General features: G+C 50.9%; 1 protein-coding gene and 1 long non-coding RNA gene across 5 annotated transcripts in view; one reads left to right on the top strand and one right to left on the bottom strand.

The window, feature by feature from the left end:
• Positions 1–21,223, bottom strand: part of TMCO4 (transmembrane and coiled-coil domains 4) — a 90,918-nt gene that overhangs the window by 57,428 nt on the left and 12,267 nt on the right. For 2 of the 3 annotated variants that reach the window (XM_072828064.1, XM_072828063.1), the window contains exons 4-7: positions 18,103–18,280; positions 12,765–12,939; positions 11,381–11,408; positions 661–793 (exon numbers count right to left, since the gene is read on the bottom strand). In XM_072828064.1, the coding sequence (XP_072684165.1) occupies positions 661–793; positions 11,381–11,408; positions 12,765–12,939; positions 18,103–18,233 (467 nt within the window). In that variant the 5' untranslated portion in view covers positions 18,234–18,280. The remainder of the gene's footprint in view (positions 1–660; positions 794–11,380; positions 11,409–12,764; positions 12,940–18,102; positions 18,281–21,223) is intronic. The other variant, XM_072828066.1, reaches the window with a different exon arrangement.
• Positions 16,406–19,778, top strand: LOC140634305 (uncharacterized). 2 transcript variants are annotated; one of them, XR_012031824.1, is made up of 3 exons: positions 16,406–16,520; positions 16,621–16,763; positions 18,818–19,778. It is a non-coding gene; the product is annotated as an uncharacterized lncRNA (long non-coding RNA). The 2 variants fall into 2 exon arrangements; XR_012031825.1 differs by having other exon boundaries at positions 16,621–16,790.

The raw sequence follows: 21,223 nt of genomic DNA, 5'->3' as shown, positions 1-21,223 counted from the left end.
CTCTACATGACCACATTCGTTTTTCACAGTAACCCTGGGAAGACTCTATCCTTATTCCCATTTTTCAGAAAAGAATATTGTGGTTTAGACAAGAGGGGGCTGGGTGCCTCAGTTGGTTAAGTGTCTGCCTTCAGCTCAGGTCATGATCCCAGGGTCCTGGGATCCAGCCCTGTATTGGGCTCCCTACTCCATGGGAAACCTGCTTCTCTCTCTGTCTCTGCCTCCCCCCTACCCCGTCTCTCATGAATAAATAAATAAAATCTTTAGAGAATGGGGGACCCCTGCCCAAGGTCGACAAGTAGATGGGTGTCAGAGGTAGGATTTTAATCCAGGCCACTCCAGCCCATGGGCGAGGTGTTACAAGAGCCTGAGGTGGAGCATGGTGTTAAAGTCATGGACTGTTAAAGTCACAGACTTTAACACTTTGTATAACTGAGGACTGGGGCCCAGAGGGGAAATGACTTGCTAAGGCCACACAGCAAGTCTGGGCTGCACTGGGACTCCTGGTCCAGTGCTCCTCCCATCTCAGTGCACCACCATCTCTTAATGGGGTGATGGAGGAGGGAGTGATGAGGGGAGCATCAGTTATCTGAACAGTACACTCAAGGGGAAGTCCTTGCTTCCTGGCTAGCAGGAGTGAGGGTCACAGGGCTCCCTTACTCAGATTCTTCCTCTTTGGTTTCCTTCAGGCTCTCAAGGAACGTCTCTTCGAGGAGATCCAGCTCCCCCAAGGGCACTCGGAAGAAGGAGTTTATGTGGCAAATGAGGACTCGGGCCCGCGCATCGTAGCGCCCTCGAAAGAGAGAAACAAGGGCAGAGAATCAGTTTAAGCTTTTAAGCCCAGAACCCCGAACAACAGTATGATGGATAAAGTCCCAGCCCTGGAAACACCCTACATGCATGACCCCGCGGGCAGCGGTCAACTAAACCCCAGGACGGCGTCCCGGATGCGCTACCATGCAACGCTGAAAGCCATTGATCAGAAGCAAGGTGGTATTTTTCACCAAATTAGCAAAGATCAATGTTTTTGATCCCAAAGCTGTGAAGGAGGTGATGGAAACAGGTGGGTGCTCAAGGACATCGCTGGTGGGAGGGTGCATTGATTTGAACTGCCTGGAAGGCAATTTGACAATATGGATCAGAATGTGAGGACAGTGTGTACCCCACAAATTATAGAGACACAAAGTAGAGCAGCGACCAAGGGCTGGGGGTGGGGGGAGGAGGAATTAGCATTTAGGAGGACGGAGTTTCAGCTTTGCAGGATGAAATGAGCTCTGGGGGGCACCTGGGAGGCTCAGTCATTTGAGTGTCCTGTCTGACTCAGTTACAGCTCAGGTCATGATCTCAGGGTTGTGAGATCAAGCCCCGCATCCGGGCTCCATGCTCAGTTGGGAGTCTGCTTGAGGATCTCTCTCCTTCTCCCTCTGCCCCTCCCCCTGCTTGTGCTTTTTCTCTCTCTCTCAAATAAATAAATAAATCTTAAAAAAAAAAAGAGCTCTGGAGATGGATGGTGGTGCTAGCAGCACAACATGGTGAATGCACTTACCACTACGGAACGGTACACTTAAAAATGCATAAAATGTCACCTTTTAGGTTATGAGTATTTTATATATATATAAAAAAAGGAGGCAGGAAAGATGTGCATCCCGCTGGCCCAGGAATTCCATCTCTGAGATGCTAATCTTAAGAAAACAATCCTAAATGTGGAAAATAGTGAGTAAAGGCCTTACTGCTGCATTTCTAACGTGGAAGTGATAGGCATCTGGAGATTTCTAACATCAGGGGATTTGTTAAGCAAACTACAGCACATCCGCCCCATGGAGAATAAGCCCTAAAAAAAAAAAAAAAAAAAAAAAAAAAAGATTCCTAAGGAAAGTTTGTAAATCTGAAAAAGATGCTTATGTAATGAAACATGTTTTTAAAGGGCTAGATTGACTGGATAATAAGCCATAGGGCCCCAACTAAGGAAGAAAAGCCCACTGAACAGGAAAAAGGGAGAGAAGTATGTCAAACAGGATTTTTTTTTTTTTTGCCTTTTCAACATTATCCATAACAAACTTGGGCTGATGTTATAACTGGAAAAATTAATTGATCAAAACTTAACCAAAGGTGGTCTGTCCAAGCTCTATTTATATGGCACAGAAGCTTGTATGAATGTGTTGTGATCAGGTGAGTGAGGCATGAGGGACCTCAGAACATGATCCTGCTCAGCCACCCAAGCTGGAGGTGGGGAATCTGTCCACCCTCCTCTTTCATCCCACACATCAAAAGTCCCCGAGACCATTAGTTTATCTCAAAATGTCTCCATTGGGTACCTGGGTGGCTCAGCAGTTGAGCATCTGAGTCTGTCTCTACAAGTGCACAGCCAGGTTGGAGGACCACTGCTCTGGGGCCAGAAGTAAGAGGAACAGAGCTGCTGTCCCCCCTGACTCTGCTCTCGGGCTTCCCTCCCTCTGGCTCCCCCTTGCCCTCCTTGGTTCATCCCCCAGCCCAGAAGCATCTCCAGGCCTGGAGATGGGACTCCAGTCAGGGCTCCCGACATTCTGCTTTCTTCTTTCTTTGGTGATAATATAGAGATCTGTCATGATTAGAACCAAATCCAAACCCTACCATGACCTTCAAGGCCCCTGGTCAAAGTCCCTGACCTTGCCTTCTAGAATGTTCCTGCTTTAGGGCTGTAGCACTTGCTCTTTCTACCACCTAAAAGGCTCATTCATCAGATCTTCATGTGAGGCTTCTCCTCCTCGTTCAGGTCTCTGTTCAAAGCCTCCTGCCCAGGGAGGCCTTCCTGAGCACCTGCCCATAGCTCGTTATCACTTTTTCCCTGCCTTTTGTTCCTCACAGAGCTCCACTCTCTGATATATTCGTTTACTTTTGCTTGTTTGTCTCTCCTCCCAAAATATAAACTTTATAAGGGCAATCTTATAAAGGTAGTCACTGCCCTATCTTTAGTTCTCCGAGCAGTGTTTGCCACAAATAATATATGTTCAATGAATAACTTGACAGACCCGAGGTGGGATCCTGTTTTTGTGCCTACCCCTGAGCAAACAGCTCATCCTTGCTCGGGTGGAAAACAGAAATGGTGAGAGTCACCTCACAAAGGCATGAGGAGAGGACTCCTGGTCCACGAGAGGCCCCTAATGAATGTTATGGGATCAGACTCCTCCGCTGGGTGCCCGTGATGTGGGCAGTTATATTATACTAAAGTAGTAGTGGCTAGCCTTCACCACGCACAGCCCTCCAAAGGCCTGAAGCTTGAGGTTTCAAGCTTCTGCAGAGTAAGCCAGTTCCTTCCTAGCACCAGGGCACCCAGAACGAGCCGCAATCTGGTGGCATTTGGCCTGCTGTCCTTGACTGCAACTGTCTACGTGTCGGGGAACAGACATGTCGTGTCTTGGGGTTACTAGGTCAGTTAAAGCTTCACAAAGGAGCTCTCCGCTTTCGTAGACTATTGCACCCAGGTGATAGTGGAGCAGTGGAAAGCAAGCCAGCGTTGGCCACAGTGATTAATTGGTGGCAATTATAATTAGCTGCGAATTCATACTCCACTGGTTAAGGCAGCAGTGATTCAGCTCCTGGAATATAGGTTGCCAGGTGTATAGGTGGGATCACCTCCCAAAGTATACTCAGGCACGGGGTTCTGGAATGTCAGCCTTGTGTAAGGGTCACTGGTGGCCAGGCATCCAGTCCCTGCTGGACTAGGATGCAGCTGAGGCCCTCTGAAGGCAGAGGGTAGGTGGTGAGGGATGGGCATGAGCCCCAGGCGACCCCGACACTGGGCTTTCCTGGTCCTGGCTCTACTGCCAACCTGCCAGGTGGCCAGCTCACTCCTCCAGGGCCTGACTATCCTGCTGTGGAGCTCAGGTCAAAAGCCTGGGCACTGTTCCTGGTTTTTCTTGTTGCCCTATCCTGACATCCAATCCATCCACCAATGAATGCTGTCAGTTGCACCTCTATTTTTTATTTTTTAAAAGATTTTATTTATTAATGAGAGACAGAGCGAGAGAGGCAGAGACATAGATAGAGGGAGAAGCAGGCTCCACGCAGGAAGCCCGATACGGGACTCGATCCTGGGACTAAGGGATCACGCCCCGAGCCAAAGACAGATGCTCAACCACTAAACCACTCAGGCGTCCCTGCTGCACCTTTAAAATATATCCTGAGTCCGACCCCGGCTCTCCACTACCACTGCCTGCCGTGGCCACTGTGACCACCTTCCCTCTTCAACTACCAGCTGCCACCCTTACCAGCACTCTGGCCACACCGTCTCCAACCCTGTTCCTACCACTGGTGCATCTGTGGATAGCTCTATTGTCTGGCTCTCCCCACCAGACTGTCAGTCCTATGAGGGCAGCAACTTTGCCTCTGTTCCTTATTGTCTCCCAGGGCCCAGGATGATGGCCAGCAATTAGTGAGAGGTATTGGCTCACTGGAGCTCTCCGATGTGCCCACCCTCTTCCGCCTCCCACCTCCAGCCAAGACTTATTCTCTCTTTCCAGTACCCTCTGAGCCCTGCAGCCCCAGGGAACAAGGCGGACAGTGGGTTTGCTGGGTAAGGCCTCGCTCCTCCTCTGGGTAGGGTCATCTCTTACAGCAATGAGTTACTCTCAAATGTCAAAGTCTTGACAACGCCTTGAATACTCTCTTGGATCTGCTCATCACTCCGTTTCTTCCTCAAATGTCACCTTCCCTGAGAAGTCCTTCCTGACTCCACATCACTGCTTTCTATTCCTTTATCAGGAGGTATTTCTTTATCACCATTTAAAACCTATTTTTAGGGACACCTGGGTGGCTCAGCAGTTGAGCATCTGCCTTCGGCCCAGGGCATAATCCTGGAGTCCCGGGATCGAGTCCTGCATCGGGCTCCCTGAATGAGGCCTGCTTCTCCCTCTGCCTGTGTCTCTGCCTCTCTCTCTGTCTCTCAAATAAATAAATAAATAAAATCTAAAAAAAAAAAAAAAAAAAACAACCACAAAACCTGATTTTTAGATTGGCCCACTTGTTTGACTCCCTCTCTAGAATTTAAGCTCCAAATTCACTATACATCCCTAGCAGCCAGGCCTGTGCCTAAAACAAAGCAGATACGTAATAATCTTGGTAAGAATAAAGAATGGAATATTTGTAGGAATGAATGAATGAACTGATCTGTGTTGGGAGAGGTCCAAAATAGGGGAGGATAATTATGCTGCATAAGATTTGTATCCCCTTCCAGCAGAAACACCCCATGATTAATACTCATGTTAACAGTGGAAGCTGCATTTATGCACCGCTCCCTCCAAACCAGATCTGGTGCTACCCTCCATATGAATTGAGTCCCTAAACGTCACAGCCACCCCAGCAGGCAGCTGCTGTAGTATCTCTGTTTAATTAAAGAGGACACAGAGACAGCTGGGTCACTTGCCCTGGGCCACCCAGCTGGTCTGGCTGTAGAGGCTGTGCCCTTGGCACCGCCCAGGACACGGGAACCGGGGCTGAGGCAGCAAAACGCTATCTTTACACACCTCCCAAGCCCATATATTGCTTTTGGCTTCCACTCTTTCCTCCTGGCCTCCCCTTGAATCTGGGCTGGGCCTTCATCTTCCCCAGCCCACCCAGTAGTGGGCAGTAGGCAGGCAAGGTCGCCTCGGCTGCTCCTGAGGACTGCTCAGGTCCCAGCCCAGCGCCTGGGATGGCACTTCTGGAAACCCACCTGAAGGACCAAGGCCAGAGAAGCTGGTCTCCTGAGGTCCCTTCCAGCTCAGAGATCTAAGGGTCAGCTTCGGGGTGCCTGTCCTCACCCCCTCCAACCTCAGGGGGAGGGTATCTTCAAAAGTCCAAGGTCACTAGGACTTGAAACAGCCCCAAAGCAGCCTCTGCAAGATCTTTCACCAACCTCAGGAGACCAGAGTCTGCAAGTCACTGAGCACCTGAGCCCAGATGATGTGACGTTGGGTCGAGACCCACAACGGCAGGTCACAGGGGAGCTCACCAAAATTCAGATTCCTCGGCCCCGCCTGAGGTCTGGCATGGGGCTTGGGAATCTGTACTTTTAACAGTTGGCCACCTGATTCTGAAGCAGGTGGTCCCCACACTAAGAAACATAGCAGTGGGCAAACGGGTTGGCGCTTCCTGGTCTGATAAGGTCCGGGTGCCCTCAGGCCCAGAGGCAGGGGCACGATGGAGATGGCCCCCGTGCTGCCCCTGCAGGAAGGAACCCCGCCATGCTACTAAGTGCCGGGCATCACCCGAGGAGCTGGCATGTGTCATTGCTCACCCTCCCAATGGTCTTAGGAGCTTGGTATGACGATGCTCAGCTTTTCACAAGAGGGAAGAACAGGTGCAGAGGAACTTTGTAAAACAGTCACTCAGCTGAGAGAGTGGTGGAGCTCAGATAACAAGCCAGGATTATCTGATGCCAACGTTTCCATCCATTCCACTGTGGCTGTCCTTTAAAGGCAAATCTACTCTCGAGTGAGTTGGAGGTTCCTGGACAATCCCATGGTCTGCAGCCAATCCTCTTTCTGGCTTCAGGGGTTATGTGGTGTACACACACCTCCAGGTATAGCCTAGGCCATGGTCTGTAAACACATATAAAGGCGAGGACAGGTTCTTTGGAAAATCTAGGTGGTTGTGGTGGTGATGATGGGGTGTGTGTGGGGGGGACCCAGGGATCTCAGCTGTGCCACCAGGGGGCAGGAGTGTGCCAGCCCTGCACAACTGCTGAGCAGCCCGGGGTGGGGGGCACCCCCAGACACACAACCACATACTGTGCAAGCCCTTGCTGCCTAACTCGTCCCTCTGGCCTAGGAAGAGCAAGGGGCGTGTCCGAAGTCACCCAGTATGCCCAGGACAGAGTGGGGGCCAGAACCCACACTTCTGGGCTCTTTCCTCCACCAGCATCTCTCAATAGAGAAACTACTGCACCCTGACCTTCACTGTCCAGTGCTGTCCTACTCATCAAAGGACGCGCTGCCCTAAACACTAGCTGCCATCAGGTGACAGTGTGTGTAATTTCATCATGCCCAAACACCAGTATCTCAAACGTTTCTGATTCACCGGGGAGGTAGGGTTTGCAATTCACTGATAAAGCCCAGGTCACAAAGTAGAGTCAAGCTTGCTTTAAGACCGCTGTCGCCTGTGGGAGGCACTTCCTTTGGCTTCAGGGTGCAGAGGGCAAACCCTGTAATTCAGGTGAAGTTGCCCGGGCATCAATGCAGAGCTCCCAGTGACATTCGCTTTGCCCTAAATGGGGTTTTGAAACACTCTGAAAGGTAACCCTGGGCTATTTAACCTCCTGAGCCTGACTTCCTCCCCGATCAGCGGGGATAATGTTAGCTTCCTTCACAGTTGACCTGAAGATTATATACTATGCAGCAATCCACAATCTACATGCAGGACTTAGAACAACTAGGATAACTTACAAAGATCCCCAACTACAAATAAACCGGCCCCACGAGACCTGGACAAATGCTGGGTTCTAGCGTGGTGGTTCTCAGCCAGGGACAGTTTGGTCTCCAGATGACATCTGGCAATTATGGAGACATTTCTGGTTGTCACAGCTCAGGAAGTGCTACTGGCAGCTAGGGAGTGGAGGTCGGGATACCACTAAACATCCTACAGGGCCCAGATGGCTTCACAACGAAGAATGATCCAGTCCCAAACACCACAGTGCTGAGCTTGACGACTCTTGATTTAGAGTTATCAGCTTAAATTCAGCTTAACTGTCAGCACGAAAAATAATTATTTTTTCACTTGTGTGGGAAAAGAGCTTGGTGGGTTGTGACTGGGTGAAGAGACCGCGGCTACCACACACAGAAGTCCACCCAGCTGCCAAGATGGCACCGTCTGGTGACTAAGATCCCAATAGTGTCGGTAAAGGTCAACCTTCCAGGAAGTTCTGAGAAACCCAGCCTTTCTTATTGATTTCTTGGGCTGATTCCATGACTAATCACCCCACCTCATACTCAGAATCCCAGCGGCACGTAAGGTTTCTATCTTCCTGATCTCTGTAGAAGATGGTTTAACCCTCAAGTTCAGACAAACCACCCTGCTAGTACCTAAGCTCATTCTCTAAAGAAAGGTCGTCCTTCCTTCCTTCCATCCACCCTTCTGTCTATCCATCCATCCTTCCATCTATCCATCCAGTAAGCAATCACTAAATGCCCACCAAGTGTCTAGCAGTGCAGATGTTGGGATGGCATGGTGAACAAGCCAGACCAGGGCCCTGCCCTCATGGAGCTTATGGGGGAACCACCTGAACAAATGGCCAACTTTGACACCAACCTTCTCCTTATAAGATCCTTAAGCATGCTCTTAGAACCAAAGACTATTTTTTTTGTTTTTTGTTTTTAAGGAGCATCTGTCTGTTGCCCCTTATTTGTATTTGATGCTGCATTCACAGAGGTTAAATGACTTGCTCAAGGTCACACAACGAGAGTCTCAGAGACAGGAGGAGTATTCAGGTTTCCCGACTCCCAGGGCTTTGCCATTTTACTTCTAATCACCACCACGCATGAGCAGCACTCACGGCCGGCTCTGTTTGGAGAGCTCTGCTTGGGATATCTCATTTAATCTCCACTCCCGCCCTCTAAGGTAAAGACGACTGGTATTCCCATTTAATGCCTGAGAAACTGAGGCACAGAGCCATTCAGTAACTTGCTGAAGTGGAGCTTGAATTTTAACACCCAGGCAGGCTGACTCCCCAAACGCCCCCACTTCTTGGTCCCTGGTTCTTCATTAATATGAAGCATTGGGCACAACAACTACTGGCCAGCCAGCCCCACCTCCAGGCCTCATTTTCCTACCTGTGTGCTGAGAGGGTGGTCTAGATGGTTTGAGGATCCACCCATCTCTGACCCCTGTAGACCTTTGGAGCCCTCGCACCTGACCATGTGGGGTCCCTGTGTGGCGGCAAAGCCACAGGTGCCTGGGGAGGCTAACCAGATAATCCAAAGGCACCTCCTGAGGTCACTGGGGAGGGTGCATCTTAGATACAAGGTATTAGTATATTCTGTGGGGATGTGTCTGTATATCCCAACCCTGTGGGTAAAATCCACTAAGGTTTTGGGTATTAGTACTTGTTTCAGAAGGTCCAGCTCTGCCCCTTACCAGCTTCGGCCAGTTGACCGTGCTGAACACAGCTTCATGAGCAAGCATGCATGAGGATACACTTGACCCGCTGTGTAGGCTGGAGGAGGTCCCAGCGCCCTTCTCATAGGGTCCCCGAACCACCACTCTGCATGAAGGGGTCACCCAAGACAAACACCAGGGTGCGCCAGCCGCACCCTAACACCCTAGTCAGTGGCATCGGGCAACCAGAATTCCAGAGCTGAGACGCTGCTCCCGGCTCCTTTCCTGAATTTCCTCCATCTGGTCGGTTGGCGATTCTGCGATCTCTTCGGTCAGAACCACTCCTGGGTCAGCCCCTCACCCCCAGGGTCTCTGCTGCCCTCGGTGATGCTGTGTTTCCTCACACCTGGCTGAAGGAGATGCCTCCTAAAGTCTGCCCAGGTGAGATGCATCCTGCTCCCTTCCCAGCTCGGCTGCCCGCGCCCGCCAAGGTGGCCCAAAGCCCTGCCCCGGGGACCTTCCCCTGTGTGCACTTTCCTGCCTATGCTCCTGCACACACTCTTCCTGTTCTTTTTCCTCCTCCCTCCCCTCTGCTCCCCCATGAGCCGGGGTTCCAAGGCAGGCTTGGTACAGTTGCACCCTATGTAATTTTTCATAAAGGTGTAACTTTTTCCCAAGCGACGGTTTGGAGGCTGTTGGGGTTTCGCTTGCCATTCTGCGCTCCCCCTCCCTGCTCGCCATCAGAAGAAACATTGGAGGTCTTTGTGCCAAAACCTCTTGCCAGCTCAGGGAATGGAAGAAGCCACACGCACAATCACAGGGGAGCCCAGCAGGGAGGAGGTGGGGAGAAACTGAGGCAGAGCCACAGGCTCAGGGAGGTGCTTGTGGGCAGCTCTGTAGTGGTTTGATGCAGAACACTCTGGGGTGCTGCAACGGGTTGCATGGTGACCCCCCAAAAAAGACACATCCAAGTCCTAGAAGCTGTAAGGTGACCTTATTTGGAAAAAGGGTTTTTGCAGATAGAAATAAATGAAAGAGGTCCTTACAGGAGGCCCAGAGAGGAGAGGACAGGGAGGAGCAGGCCTCGGGAGGACGAAGGCAGACACTGGAGAGACGCAGCCCCAGGCTGGGGAATGCTTGGAGCTAGCAGAAGCCACAAGAGGCAAGAAGGGTTCTCCCTACAGCCTTCAGAGGGAGTGAGACCCTGCTGACATCTGCTTTCAGGGCCTCCTGAGCTGTGAGGGAATACATTTCTGCAGCTTCAAGCTTCCCAGCATCTGGTAATTTTTTACAACAGCCCTAGGCAAGAATGTAGATGGAATCCTGCACTGCCACGGACTGCGCAGCCTTGGGAAACCACTTAGCCTCTCTGAGCCAACTTCTTCATCCACAAAGTGGGGCAGTAACATCTATCTCATTAATTCATTCATTCGAGATCTACTGAGTATGTACTATGCTCCAGGTGCTGTGTTAGGGACCAGGAATATGGCCGGGGGCGGGGCGGGGTGGTGGTGGTGAAGAAAATCAGATAGGGCTCTGTCTGCCTGGAGCTATGGTCTGGAGGGGAAGCCTGCAAAGAAATGCCTTAACTATTCAACCACAAGCATGGCCACGTGGTCCTGGGAGGAGCATCCCAGACGGGAGGCCAGAGAAGTGATACCTGAGCCAAGGGATGAAGGCAAGGTAGGGAGTCACTGGGCAAGAGGAACAGGACCCTCTGTGGCCAGGGGAAGGGCATGTGCAAAGTCCATGGTGCAGGAAGCACGGGCACTCGGGGAGGCCCATGGTGGAGAGTGGGCAGGGGAGTGCAGAGAGGAGAGGTGGGGGTGGGGCCAGGGCCAGCCCCTCTCCTGAGTACAGGATGGAGCCGGGAGGCAGCACGGTCCCATGTGCCTCGGAAAGCTCAGAGTTGCCGTGCTCTGTGAACAGCCTGCCAGCTAGTGTGGAGACAGGAAGACCAGTGAGGACACCCCTGCCATCATCCAGGATGGCGGGGGGATGGTGGCTCAGACCAGGCTGGTGGGTGGAGTCAGGCTCAAGAGCCCCTTAGGAGGTAAAACCATGGGGCCTTATGAGGAGAAAGGAAATAACCACAGCATTTGGCACCAATGAGGTGCTCACTGGCTCCCCAAGGACACAGGGTTCCTTTCCTTTCATGCACCAGAATGCAGGTGGAATCCCGCACTACACGGGGCCATGGGGGACAGGCCCACAGGTGGCAACACCCATTTCTGGCTTTACTGGCCAAGTGGGAAGATGAGCACCCGAAAGTTACAGAACTTTAAAAAAAAAAAAAAAAGGTTTACAGAACTTAGAAAGAAAATCAGCTCACCATCCTTGAGTGAGAAGCTCAGAAGGTCCTGGGGAGAGAAAAGTAACAGGAATTAGCAATATGTTGATGGGTAATTAGCCTGCTCATTTGACCAATATTTACTGACTTTCACTAAGTCAGAGAACAAGATAGACCAAGTATCCCTGCCCTGTGTTCTAGTGCTGAGCCAGACACACAGGGAGGCCAATAAATGCACAGATGTGTGAGAACCCCAAGGAGTGAAATCTGCTCATTTGACAATAGCCATGTCACAAGCTGCCTGCTTTGACTGCACACAGAGCAGGTTAGTGACCTGCTAACAGGTTAGCACAGCTGCTGCTTCCAAAGAGAGGCACCCCTGGGGATCCCTGGGTGGCTCAGCGGTTAAGCGCCTGCCTTCGGCCCAGGGCGTGATCCTGGAGACCCGGGATCGAATCCCACTCGGGCTCCCTGCATGGAGCCTGCTTCTCCCTCTGCCTGTGTCTCTGCCTCTCTCTCTCCATGTTTCTCGTGAATAAATAAATAAAATCTTTAAAAATTTAATAAAAAACAAAGCAAAACAAAACAAACCAAAGAGAGGCACCCCAGCTCAGCACTCAGGAACCCGGACCCTGGAGTCAGACTGCCAAGGTTCAAATCCTGGCTGAGCCACCTGACCCTGAACAAGTCACTTAACCTCCCTGTGACTCAGTTTTCTCATTTATAACAAGGGAATGATCACACCACCTACTCATAAAGTGGCTTTGAGAATTGAATGAGTTAATATTCGGAGGGTGCTACCATATAAGAAGCACCATGTAAGCACTGAATTAAATCAATGGTAAATACTCAATAATGTAAACTCACTATTAGCTGTGATCATCATCCTGTGATAACAGGATGAAATATTTTATCTTCCTTATTTACTTTTTAAAGATTTTATTTATTTGAGAGAGAGAGAGAGAGAGCAAGTGTGAGCGAGTGGGGTGGGGTAGAGGAGAAGAGGGAGAGGGACAAGCAAACTCTACACTGAGCGGAGCCCGATCCCACGACCCCAAGGTAACGACCTGAGCCAAAACCAATGGTCAGGTGCCAAACTGACTGAGCCATCCAGGGGGCCCCAGAATATTTTATCTTTCAACTACATCACCCCACTAGATACGATTTTCAGACTGACTTTGAAGGGAAATGAGGGACGTCTGGGTGGCTCAGTGGTTGAGCATCCGCCTTTGGTTCAGGGCATGATCCTGGAGTCCCGGGATCAAGTCCCACATTGGGCTCCCTGCATGGAGCCTGCTTCTCCCTCTGCCTGTGTCTCTGCCTCTCTCTCTGTGTCTCTCATGAGTAAATAAATAAAATCTTAAAAAAAAAAGGAAATGATCTGTTCTATGTTCCCCAGCAGCTGCCCCTGGGGTGGTGCGTGTACCTGTATGATCACCAAAGGGTCATCCTTCAAGATGGGGTCCTTCAATAAAATCGGAGCAAACACGTCTGCTCCTTCACCTCCCAGGCCTTTGGCAAAAGCAGTCATGGTTGGCAAGACGGCTTCGGGCAACTCCAGCCACTTCACGAGGTCCGTCACGAACTCTGTGCAGAAGGAGCTGAAAGAAAAACAGGGCTTAGATCCTGGAACAGTCTCGCAAGGCCGCATGTTTAGGTCTGATACAGTTATGGGTGTGAGCAGCTGGCCCAGACAAAAACCACGGTGACTGCAGTCTGTGGAAGAAGATGGAGAGTTGCAAACCTAATTTCCGGTGATTTTGGGTCTTAGTTTCTTCCCCTACCAGAACTTTTACCAAAGCCGCTGGTAAACCACAAGAAGGAGGGTGAGGAGCAGTTGGTGACAGGTGTCCTGGGCCCGGCCTGAGCCCGAGGCTGTGCTGGGGGCTGCAGAACCCGAGAGCAGGATGCCACCTCTGGGGAGAAGCTCACAGCAGGGCAGAGCCACAGATGGGACTCACACACTCTTGTGTCACAGTGTCGCACGATACACCAGGAGAGGCAGGGCTGAAACCCTGATGAGTGCAGAGAGGCAGCACCCAAACCACCTGCGGAGGGGAAAGGAGGCGGGGGGGGGTGGGTAGGAGAGGGGCTGCGCTGCTGGAGAAAGCATCCTACAGAGGGTGGTCGGCCACTGTTGGAAAGCAGAGAAGACACCGCAGGAGCAGGTAAGTGCACAGGAACGGTCTGTCCCCACAAGGTGTGAAAGGATGCCGTTGGCTTCAGGTCCACAGGAGTCCCCGGACAGGGGACGGTTGGGTGCCCGAGGGGGAAGGAACCCGTGAACTGTGGGAAGCACACAGCATCTGGGAGACGAGGGCACAGTCCACGTCGGGCTTTGCTTCAAAGCCACCATTCCTGGTGGTGAATGGGATGGCGGGGCTGGGGATGTCCTCTACTGGTGTCATCAGTCCAGAAAAATGGCTGAGGCCTAGAGGCCACATCTATCTGCAAACCCTCATCCCAGCCCGCCTTGACTGCACTGTTCCGGGGTTCCCTGCACTGGCTTCTGCACCCCGGGTTCCAACCAGGGCAGGGCAGAACCAGGACTGCCCCCCGCCCCGAAACAGAGCACCCTGGTGGTACGGGTGACCTCGGGAGGGCCCCTGGATCCCATCAGCCCGCCCACCCCCTCCCTACAGCCTCCATGCTGAAGCCCAGTGGAGAGGTGTGCCTGCCACTGTCATGCGTCAGGTCCCCAGGAAGCAGCTCTGAAATGGAGATAATCAGGGGGTCCTCATGGGAGGGAAGAAGGAAGCAGGACTTGGCAGGGGGCACAGGTGAGTTGCAATGCAGCCTCAATTAGAGCCTCAGCCAGTCCTGTGGGGATTTCTGGAGATGGGTGACCCTTCAGAGCTGCCCCCAGTGGGACCTTTATATCCCTCCCCGCATCAGGCAATCATTGAGCCAAGGCTGCCAGGGGAGGGGGGCAGAAGCATGGGCAAGGTGGCTCTCTTCAGCAGAGGCAGCGCTCTCTGCAGGGGCAGAAGGAGGCCATTGCAGCAGCCTGCCAAATAAACTGACCTCCCATGCCTCAGTTTCCCTATCTGCAATGGGTTTAAGAGACCAACATTATGATGTTATTTGAGGAATCAATGAGTCGGTACATACAAAGCACCCAGAGCAGAGACTGGGATGTGGGAGATGCTCAAGGAATGTCAGCTGGCCTCACGACCTTTGTTTCTAAGGTGACCAAGGGAGGGAGCAGAGGATAGGTTTCAGGGTCGGGCTCTGACGTGCAGGGCCCACGGGAGTCCTGGCTCCCTCGGTGACTGGCTTTGTGCCCTTACTTCACCTTTCTTCGCTTGGTTTTCCTCTGCTATAAAATGTGGATGATAACAGGATGTGCCTCAGAGATTGGAGAGAAGATTAAGTGACATCGTAATAGGGCCTGGCACCTGATAACCGTCAATAAATGTTAGCTACTGCTAGTACAGTTATTACAATTTGCCCCATTGCCGTCTACAGGGACAACCCGGGGGCGGTTACGTGGGTGTGTACGGAGGCAGGAAATGACTTCGTGAGCTGAGCGCTACTTACAAGTAAGCTAAGCATGGCCTGGCCCTGTGTCCAAGAGGAAGGCCTTGGGTGTAGAGAAGCATCTCCTCATAAGAGCGGAGGGGGTAAAGAGCACAGACTCTGGTTCAAATCCCAGCACTGCCACTAGCAGTGTGATCTTGGATGAGCTACTCGACCTCTCTGTGCCTTGGTTTCTTGAGCTGTAAAATGGTGGTGATAATGAAGAAACCCATTTCATAGGGTTGCTGAAAGGATGCAGTAAGTTAACGTTTGTCCTTGTGCTCGGAACAAAATCTGGGCCATATAAAGCGCTATATATGCGTGTCTTTAAATGAGCAAACGGGGATCCCTGGGTGGCTCAGCAGTTTAGCGCCTGCCTTTGGCCCAGGGTGTGATCCTGGAGTCCTGGGACCGAGTCCCACGTCAGGCTCCCTGCATGGAGCCTGCTTCTCTCTGCCCGTGTCTCTGCCTCTCTCTCTCTATGTCTCTCATGAATAAATAAATAAAATCTTTAAAAACAATAAATGAGCAAACAAATTAATAAATACGTACGTAAAGTGGCAGCCCAGCCATGGATTATGGAACAAACAGTGTCCTAGATTGGCAGGGCCTCCGGAATTGCTTCTGCTGTGCTTGCTGCGTTAGCCAAGATGTGTGAGAATCAGCAGCAGCAATGATAACATGTGACAATCACAGAGCAAGTATCTGCCAGTCCCTGTGCCAGGTCAGTGCTTTATTCACCCTGACTCACCACACCCCCTCTGGGGAGGGAGGTGCTACTTTTACCCCCACTCTGGAGATAAAGAAACCCAGCCCCAGAGAAGTGAAGAGACAGCTCTAGGGTTCAAACCCCTATCTCCATGATACCAGAGGCCTTGCTTACCCACCGCAGAGACTGCACCCTGCAGTGATTACATTCCCGGGCACTCACCCTAGCCGGGTTCTGGGTAAGCAGGTGCACCCGACGTCCCCTTGTTTGGGGGTGCCTCTTGGCCTCCACTTACTGATGGAGCACCTGGCCGCAGAGGTTAAATCAAGGGTCTCACGGCTGGCAAGGAGCAAACCTCACCCGAAATCCAGGGTTTCTCACACTGTGTCCAAGTCTCCTCCTACTCACCAGGGACTGGCGGACGAGCCATGGGGGCCAGAGCTGGCCTGCAGCCTGCTTTTGTAAATAAAGTTTTATTGGAACACAGCTGATTCCATCCTCTACATCTTGTCTCCAGCTGCTTGCAGCCTATGACAGCAGAGCTGGGAAACTACCTACCATAGAAGCTACGTGGTCCGAGAGCCTAAAGTACCTGGCCCTGCACAGAAAACATCTGCTGTCCTCCACTCCACCCCATAATTTCTCCATATTTCGTAAACAGAGTTAATTACAGGGAACAGCATCGGTGATGTTTACGGCTTAGATAAGAAATATATTAAAAAAAAAAAAAAGGCTGGCTTGTATGTCCCATGTGGGACAAAAAGCTGTCTTCTAAAGATTACTGAAACCAATGGTGTATCTGGGTTCTAAAATGATGGGAATTGTTTTTAGAATGTGTTTTGGGCCTAAGAAAACTGAGATTGACCATGTGCATTCTGAATCGGCATTCTGAAAGGGAAACTTTCAGGAAGGAAACACCCCAGGGCACATGCTTTCGGCCAAGTGAAGACACAGGTGCTTAGAGCGGTCCCTGGGTGTGTGTGTGTGGGCGGGGGGGGGGGGGGGCTGGGGGGACACACAGGACAGTAACTAGCTTCTCTACGTGCCCTCCTAGGTGGTGCCCAGTGCAGGCCTGGAACACAGCGACGGCTCATAAACATCTGTTTATGGGAACAAAGAACACAAACATCTTCCCCCTCACTATATGCTGGCTTGTCAGGTACACCCAGCTGTCCAGGAAGCTCTGGAAACTCACAGGTGAACAAGGCAGCTCCTGCCCTCCAGGTGCCCAAACTGGATGGATGGTGGGTGTGGGAAGAGCTGCAGGGCAGCGTGGTGGTTGCAGGGCTGGGTCGCTGAACATATGGCTGGAGAAACACTCTGGTCTGGGGCATGAGGAGGGTCCAGGAAGGCTTCCTGGAGGTGACTCCCAAGAAGATAAACATGCTCAAGTATTTAGTCCCAGGGGAGAGACGAAGATAAAAAACAAATAGAACAAATAAAAACCCAGCTAAGACCTAAGGCATGGGGAAGTTTACTCATGGGGGAACCTTCTGGGAGGAAGTCTAGAAAATACTACGGATGTAAAAACTTCCTGTCATTTCCTGCTCCCATCTGTTGCTTGGTTTCCGTGATGATATTTCTGTCCTTCTATCCTTGCCCACCACCTAGAGGTTTGGGGCCACAGTTATTAGTTCCTCCCTCTGCTCCATCCACAGCATCCGACCTGTCCTGGATTCGACTCCATTGAGAGTCAACTCCAAGGAAAGTCTGTCTCACCTGTGCGCCCCTCCACCTCCCGGTCATTGCCCTGGTTCCCCAGACAACTGTATCAGCCTTCCTGTGGGCTTCCTCCTGCCTCGAAACTCTCTCCCCCACGACTCCTTGAAGGACTCAGGAGGCCAGAGCCTCAGCTCTTAACCACTCAGCTATTCTGACACCAAATGTCTGATTTCAACACAAGCCTGCTGGACAGCAGCATGTCAGATCCTAACACTATTATTCACCCTGTCAATCTTTTGTTCCTGTGACACCTGGTTTAAACCCATCCAGGCACTTACCCCATCTGTCTGGTATAATGGTAATCAGTTATTTGGGTGCCTTACCCCAGATTGTGCCCCTAAATTAGGGCAGGAGCCAGGCCTTGTTTGTCTTCTCCACAGGGCCTAGCACTACCTCTAGCACAGAGTAGGTGCTCAACAAATGCGTGTTGCATGCATGAATAAACTTCCCCTGAGAGGAGTATCACCTCCTCTGAGACTCCCTCTCTGCCTCCCAGGCTCAAGTACTCACAGGGCCTGGCACATACCTTTTCTCCCATTAGACTGTGTCCTATTCATCTCATTCATGTATACCTTCCCTGTACTCTAAATCATGCCAGGCATGATTTAGTAGGTGTCAGAAAATGCTTGGTGTAGGTATAAATGAGTGAGTATGAAATGATGTACATCTTATCCCCCAGATTGTGAGCTTCTTAAAGGCAAGGACAATGATTTTCTCCTCTTTGCTGGTGATACCCAGGGTAGGTGGCTTGGCTGTCAATAGCTGCCTCCCTGAAGAAGCCATGACATTCCCTCTGTGAGACAGAAGCACTCACCTTTGCTCAGGTTCTGGAAATAGCTGGGACAGGGAGATGCCACAGAGGGCGGCATAGGCAAAGCGGTTGGCCTCGGCCAGCTCCCGGCCCGTGGGCAGGTGCGGCTCCCCTTCCACAGCTGGCTCAGCCATGGGAGGCAGTCTCTGGCTGGACCTGTCCCCTGTGGCCACACCCAGCCCTGTGGGAAAAAAAATCTGTGAAAAATGCAACCAGGGGGCAGGTAAAAGTTACTCAAATGGGACACAGTAGCTACCAATCATGAAAGAAGAGGCTGATAAAGGAGCCTTTATTCAGATTAAGAACTGTAAAGCATCATTTTCAAGAGAGCCCATGGACTGGGGGCAGATATTTTCAATGTGTGTATCAACAAAGGATTTATACCTATAGTGTATAAACAACCCCTATAAGTCATGAAGAAAAAAAAATGAGTCAAATTTAAAAATGGGCAAAACACTCAAACAGGTACTTCATAAAAGATACCCAATGGCCAACAAGCCAATAGTCATCCGAGAAATAAAGCTCCAATGAGACACTGCTATTTACTTGTCAGAACGGCTAAAATTAAAAGGCTGACAATACTAAGTGTTGCTCAGGTAAGGGACACGGACACATAGAAGGTCCACATGCTGCTGGTGGGAGTATTCGTGGTACAACCTTTGGAATATGGTTTGACATTTCCCACTAACACTAAATATATGTCTTTCCTACACTCCAGCAATTCTACTCCTGAGAAACGAGGGCTTAGGTCCACCGGAGGGCATGTACATGAACACTCACAGAAGCTTCATTCACAATAGTCCCAAACAGGAAGCAAGCCGCATGTTCATCCACAGTGGAATGGAATAACTGTGCCATATTCAGACCATGGAATATCACAAAGCAACGAAAAGGAATGAAGTCTGGCTAACCAGAACAACATGGGTGAACATCACAGACAATGATAAGCAGGCGTACTTATTTGTGGAACTGTGTTCATATGAGCTTGAAGAACAGGTCGAACCAATTTAGGGTGGAAGAAGACAGGAGAGAGACTGCCGATGGAAGGTAGTGAGTACTGGCTCAGAAGGCGCACAGTGAGGCTTCTGGATGATGGAAATGTTCTGTAAATATATCACCCAGTGGTGATTATATGGTTACAAATTTATTTAAAAATTCATCAAGCTGTAGGCCTAGGATTTGTGTACTATATGCATGTTACACTTCCATGAAAGGAAGGAAGGCGAGAAGGAAGTGGAGGGAGGTCTCCTTTTCCCTCTCCCTTTATTCTTTCCTTCCAGAAGAGGAAGCAGGGAAGGCAGAGGAGGAGACACATGAAACCAAGGCAGGTATCCAAGGGGCAGGAAGGGTCCCGGGAGTGGGTACCAGGAAGGGAACCTGCCTTGACTCCAGGGCATTGTGGATATGAATGCAGACTCAGGACCAGACAGACCTGGGCATGAATCCAAGCACCTCCATCTGATAGATATGGAGCCTTGGGCAATTCAACCTTTCTGCGCTTACATTTCTTCACCTGCAAATGGGGCCTATTAGCAGTTATCTGCCTGGAGGAGCTGTGTTAGCAGAAAGCGACATAGCTGTGTGGGTTAGTATTCGTAAGGCCCTTGGAACAAAGCCTGGCACAGGGCTCATACCACAACAACGTTTGTTAAAGCAATAAATGCATTAAAAAATCAACAAACAGGGATCCCTGGGTGGCGCAGTGGTTTAGCGCCTGCCTTTGGCCCAGGGTGCGATCCTGGAGACCCCGGATCGAATCCCACATCGGGCTCCCGGTGCATGGAGCCTGCTTCTCCCTCTGCCTATGTCTCTGCCTCTCTCTCTCTCTCTCTCTCTGTGTGTGTGACTATCATAAATAAATAAAAATTAAAAAAAAATCAACAAACAAATCAATGAAGTGCTCAGCACAGTGCCTGGCACACAGCAGAGGCACACAGACACTGGCAAGAGCTAACATTATCGTGCCTGTGGCTGGCAGCCAGGCCTGCGGCTGCGGTGTTAACGTGCCCCGTCCCAGCTGACTCCACGAGCCCGGCACTACCATAATGTCCAGTCTGCAAACAGGGAGCAGGCTCAGGGGAAAAGTAACTGGGCCCGAGTCACAGCCAGCAAATGGCAGAGTGGAGGCGAAAGCCAGAGCTCTTGGCTGCTACCTCTGCTTAAACACTCATCGCGTTCCCAAGAGACTTCAAGTCTAATAACCACAGTCTGTGCTGAATTTCTTCCATAAATTCATTCTCATCTGGCTGAGCAATAAAAACTTTTGTCCTCAATATATTACTTCTACAGAGGACTCATTTAAAAGTCTGTGCACGACTAATATTTCATGAGCTTTGCAAAGTAACCCCGAAGTAGTTAAAGGCAACAAACCAACATCTGTACATCGTGTAACAGTTTAGGAAGCACTTTCCAATGCAATTAATTCTCACAGGGTTGAGTAGGATGGGAGCCGTTATGATTCCCTCCTATAGTTGAGAAACAAACTCGGAGAGGCCAAGTGCTTTTCCCAAAGTCATACAGTAAGCAAGTGATGAAAGCCAAACCAGACTTTGGCTCTGACCCCTGGGCTCTTTTCTCTACATATGCACAGGGATCCTCATTCCCTTGTTTCAGATGGAGGAAGCGAGGCCCAGAGAGGTTAAGACCTTGGCCGGTGTCACCCAGCAAGACTGGCCTCCAAAGGTTGCTCCAGGAGCCCACGTTTGAGATCTGCAGATTTCCCTGGCTCTACAGGATCAGCCCAGACCCTGTTGGTGAATGAAGGGGATGGCAACGAGTCACAAACGCAGGATAGCACCAAGGGCAGCACCCAGTCATGATGTTGGCAGGCTTAGTGATTTCTACATTTAATCCATTCTGCATGCCATTTGGAGGCTGCAGTAATTGTGCCTACCACCCAGAGGTGCCCAAGATGGAATTTTATTGTGTTGGTACCTAGAGAGCCCCAGGTTACTTCTTAATTCAAGAATAAATAGCTTCAGGGCACCTCGGTGGCTCAGTGGTTGAGTGTCTGCCTTGGGCTCAGGTTGTGATCCCAGGGTCTCGGGATCGAATCCTGCAGGGAGCTTGCTTCTCCCTCTGCCTATGTCTCTGCCTCTCTCTCTCTGTCTCTCATGAATAAATA

The sequence above is a fragment of the Canis lupus genome, chromosome 5 (assembly GCF_048164855.1).
Source record: "Canis lupus baileyi chromosome 5, mCanLup2.hap1, whole genome shotgun sequence".
Lineage (NCBI taxonomy): Eukaryota > Metazoa > Chordata > Mammalia > Carnivora > Canidae > Canis > Canis lupus.
The sequence above is the reverse complement of the archived record's forward strand: the minus strand, read 5'-3'. Positions and strand labels throughout refer to the sequence as shown.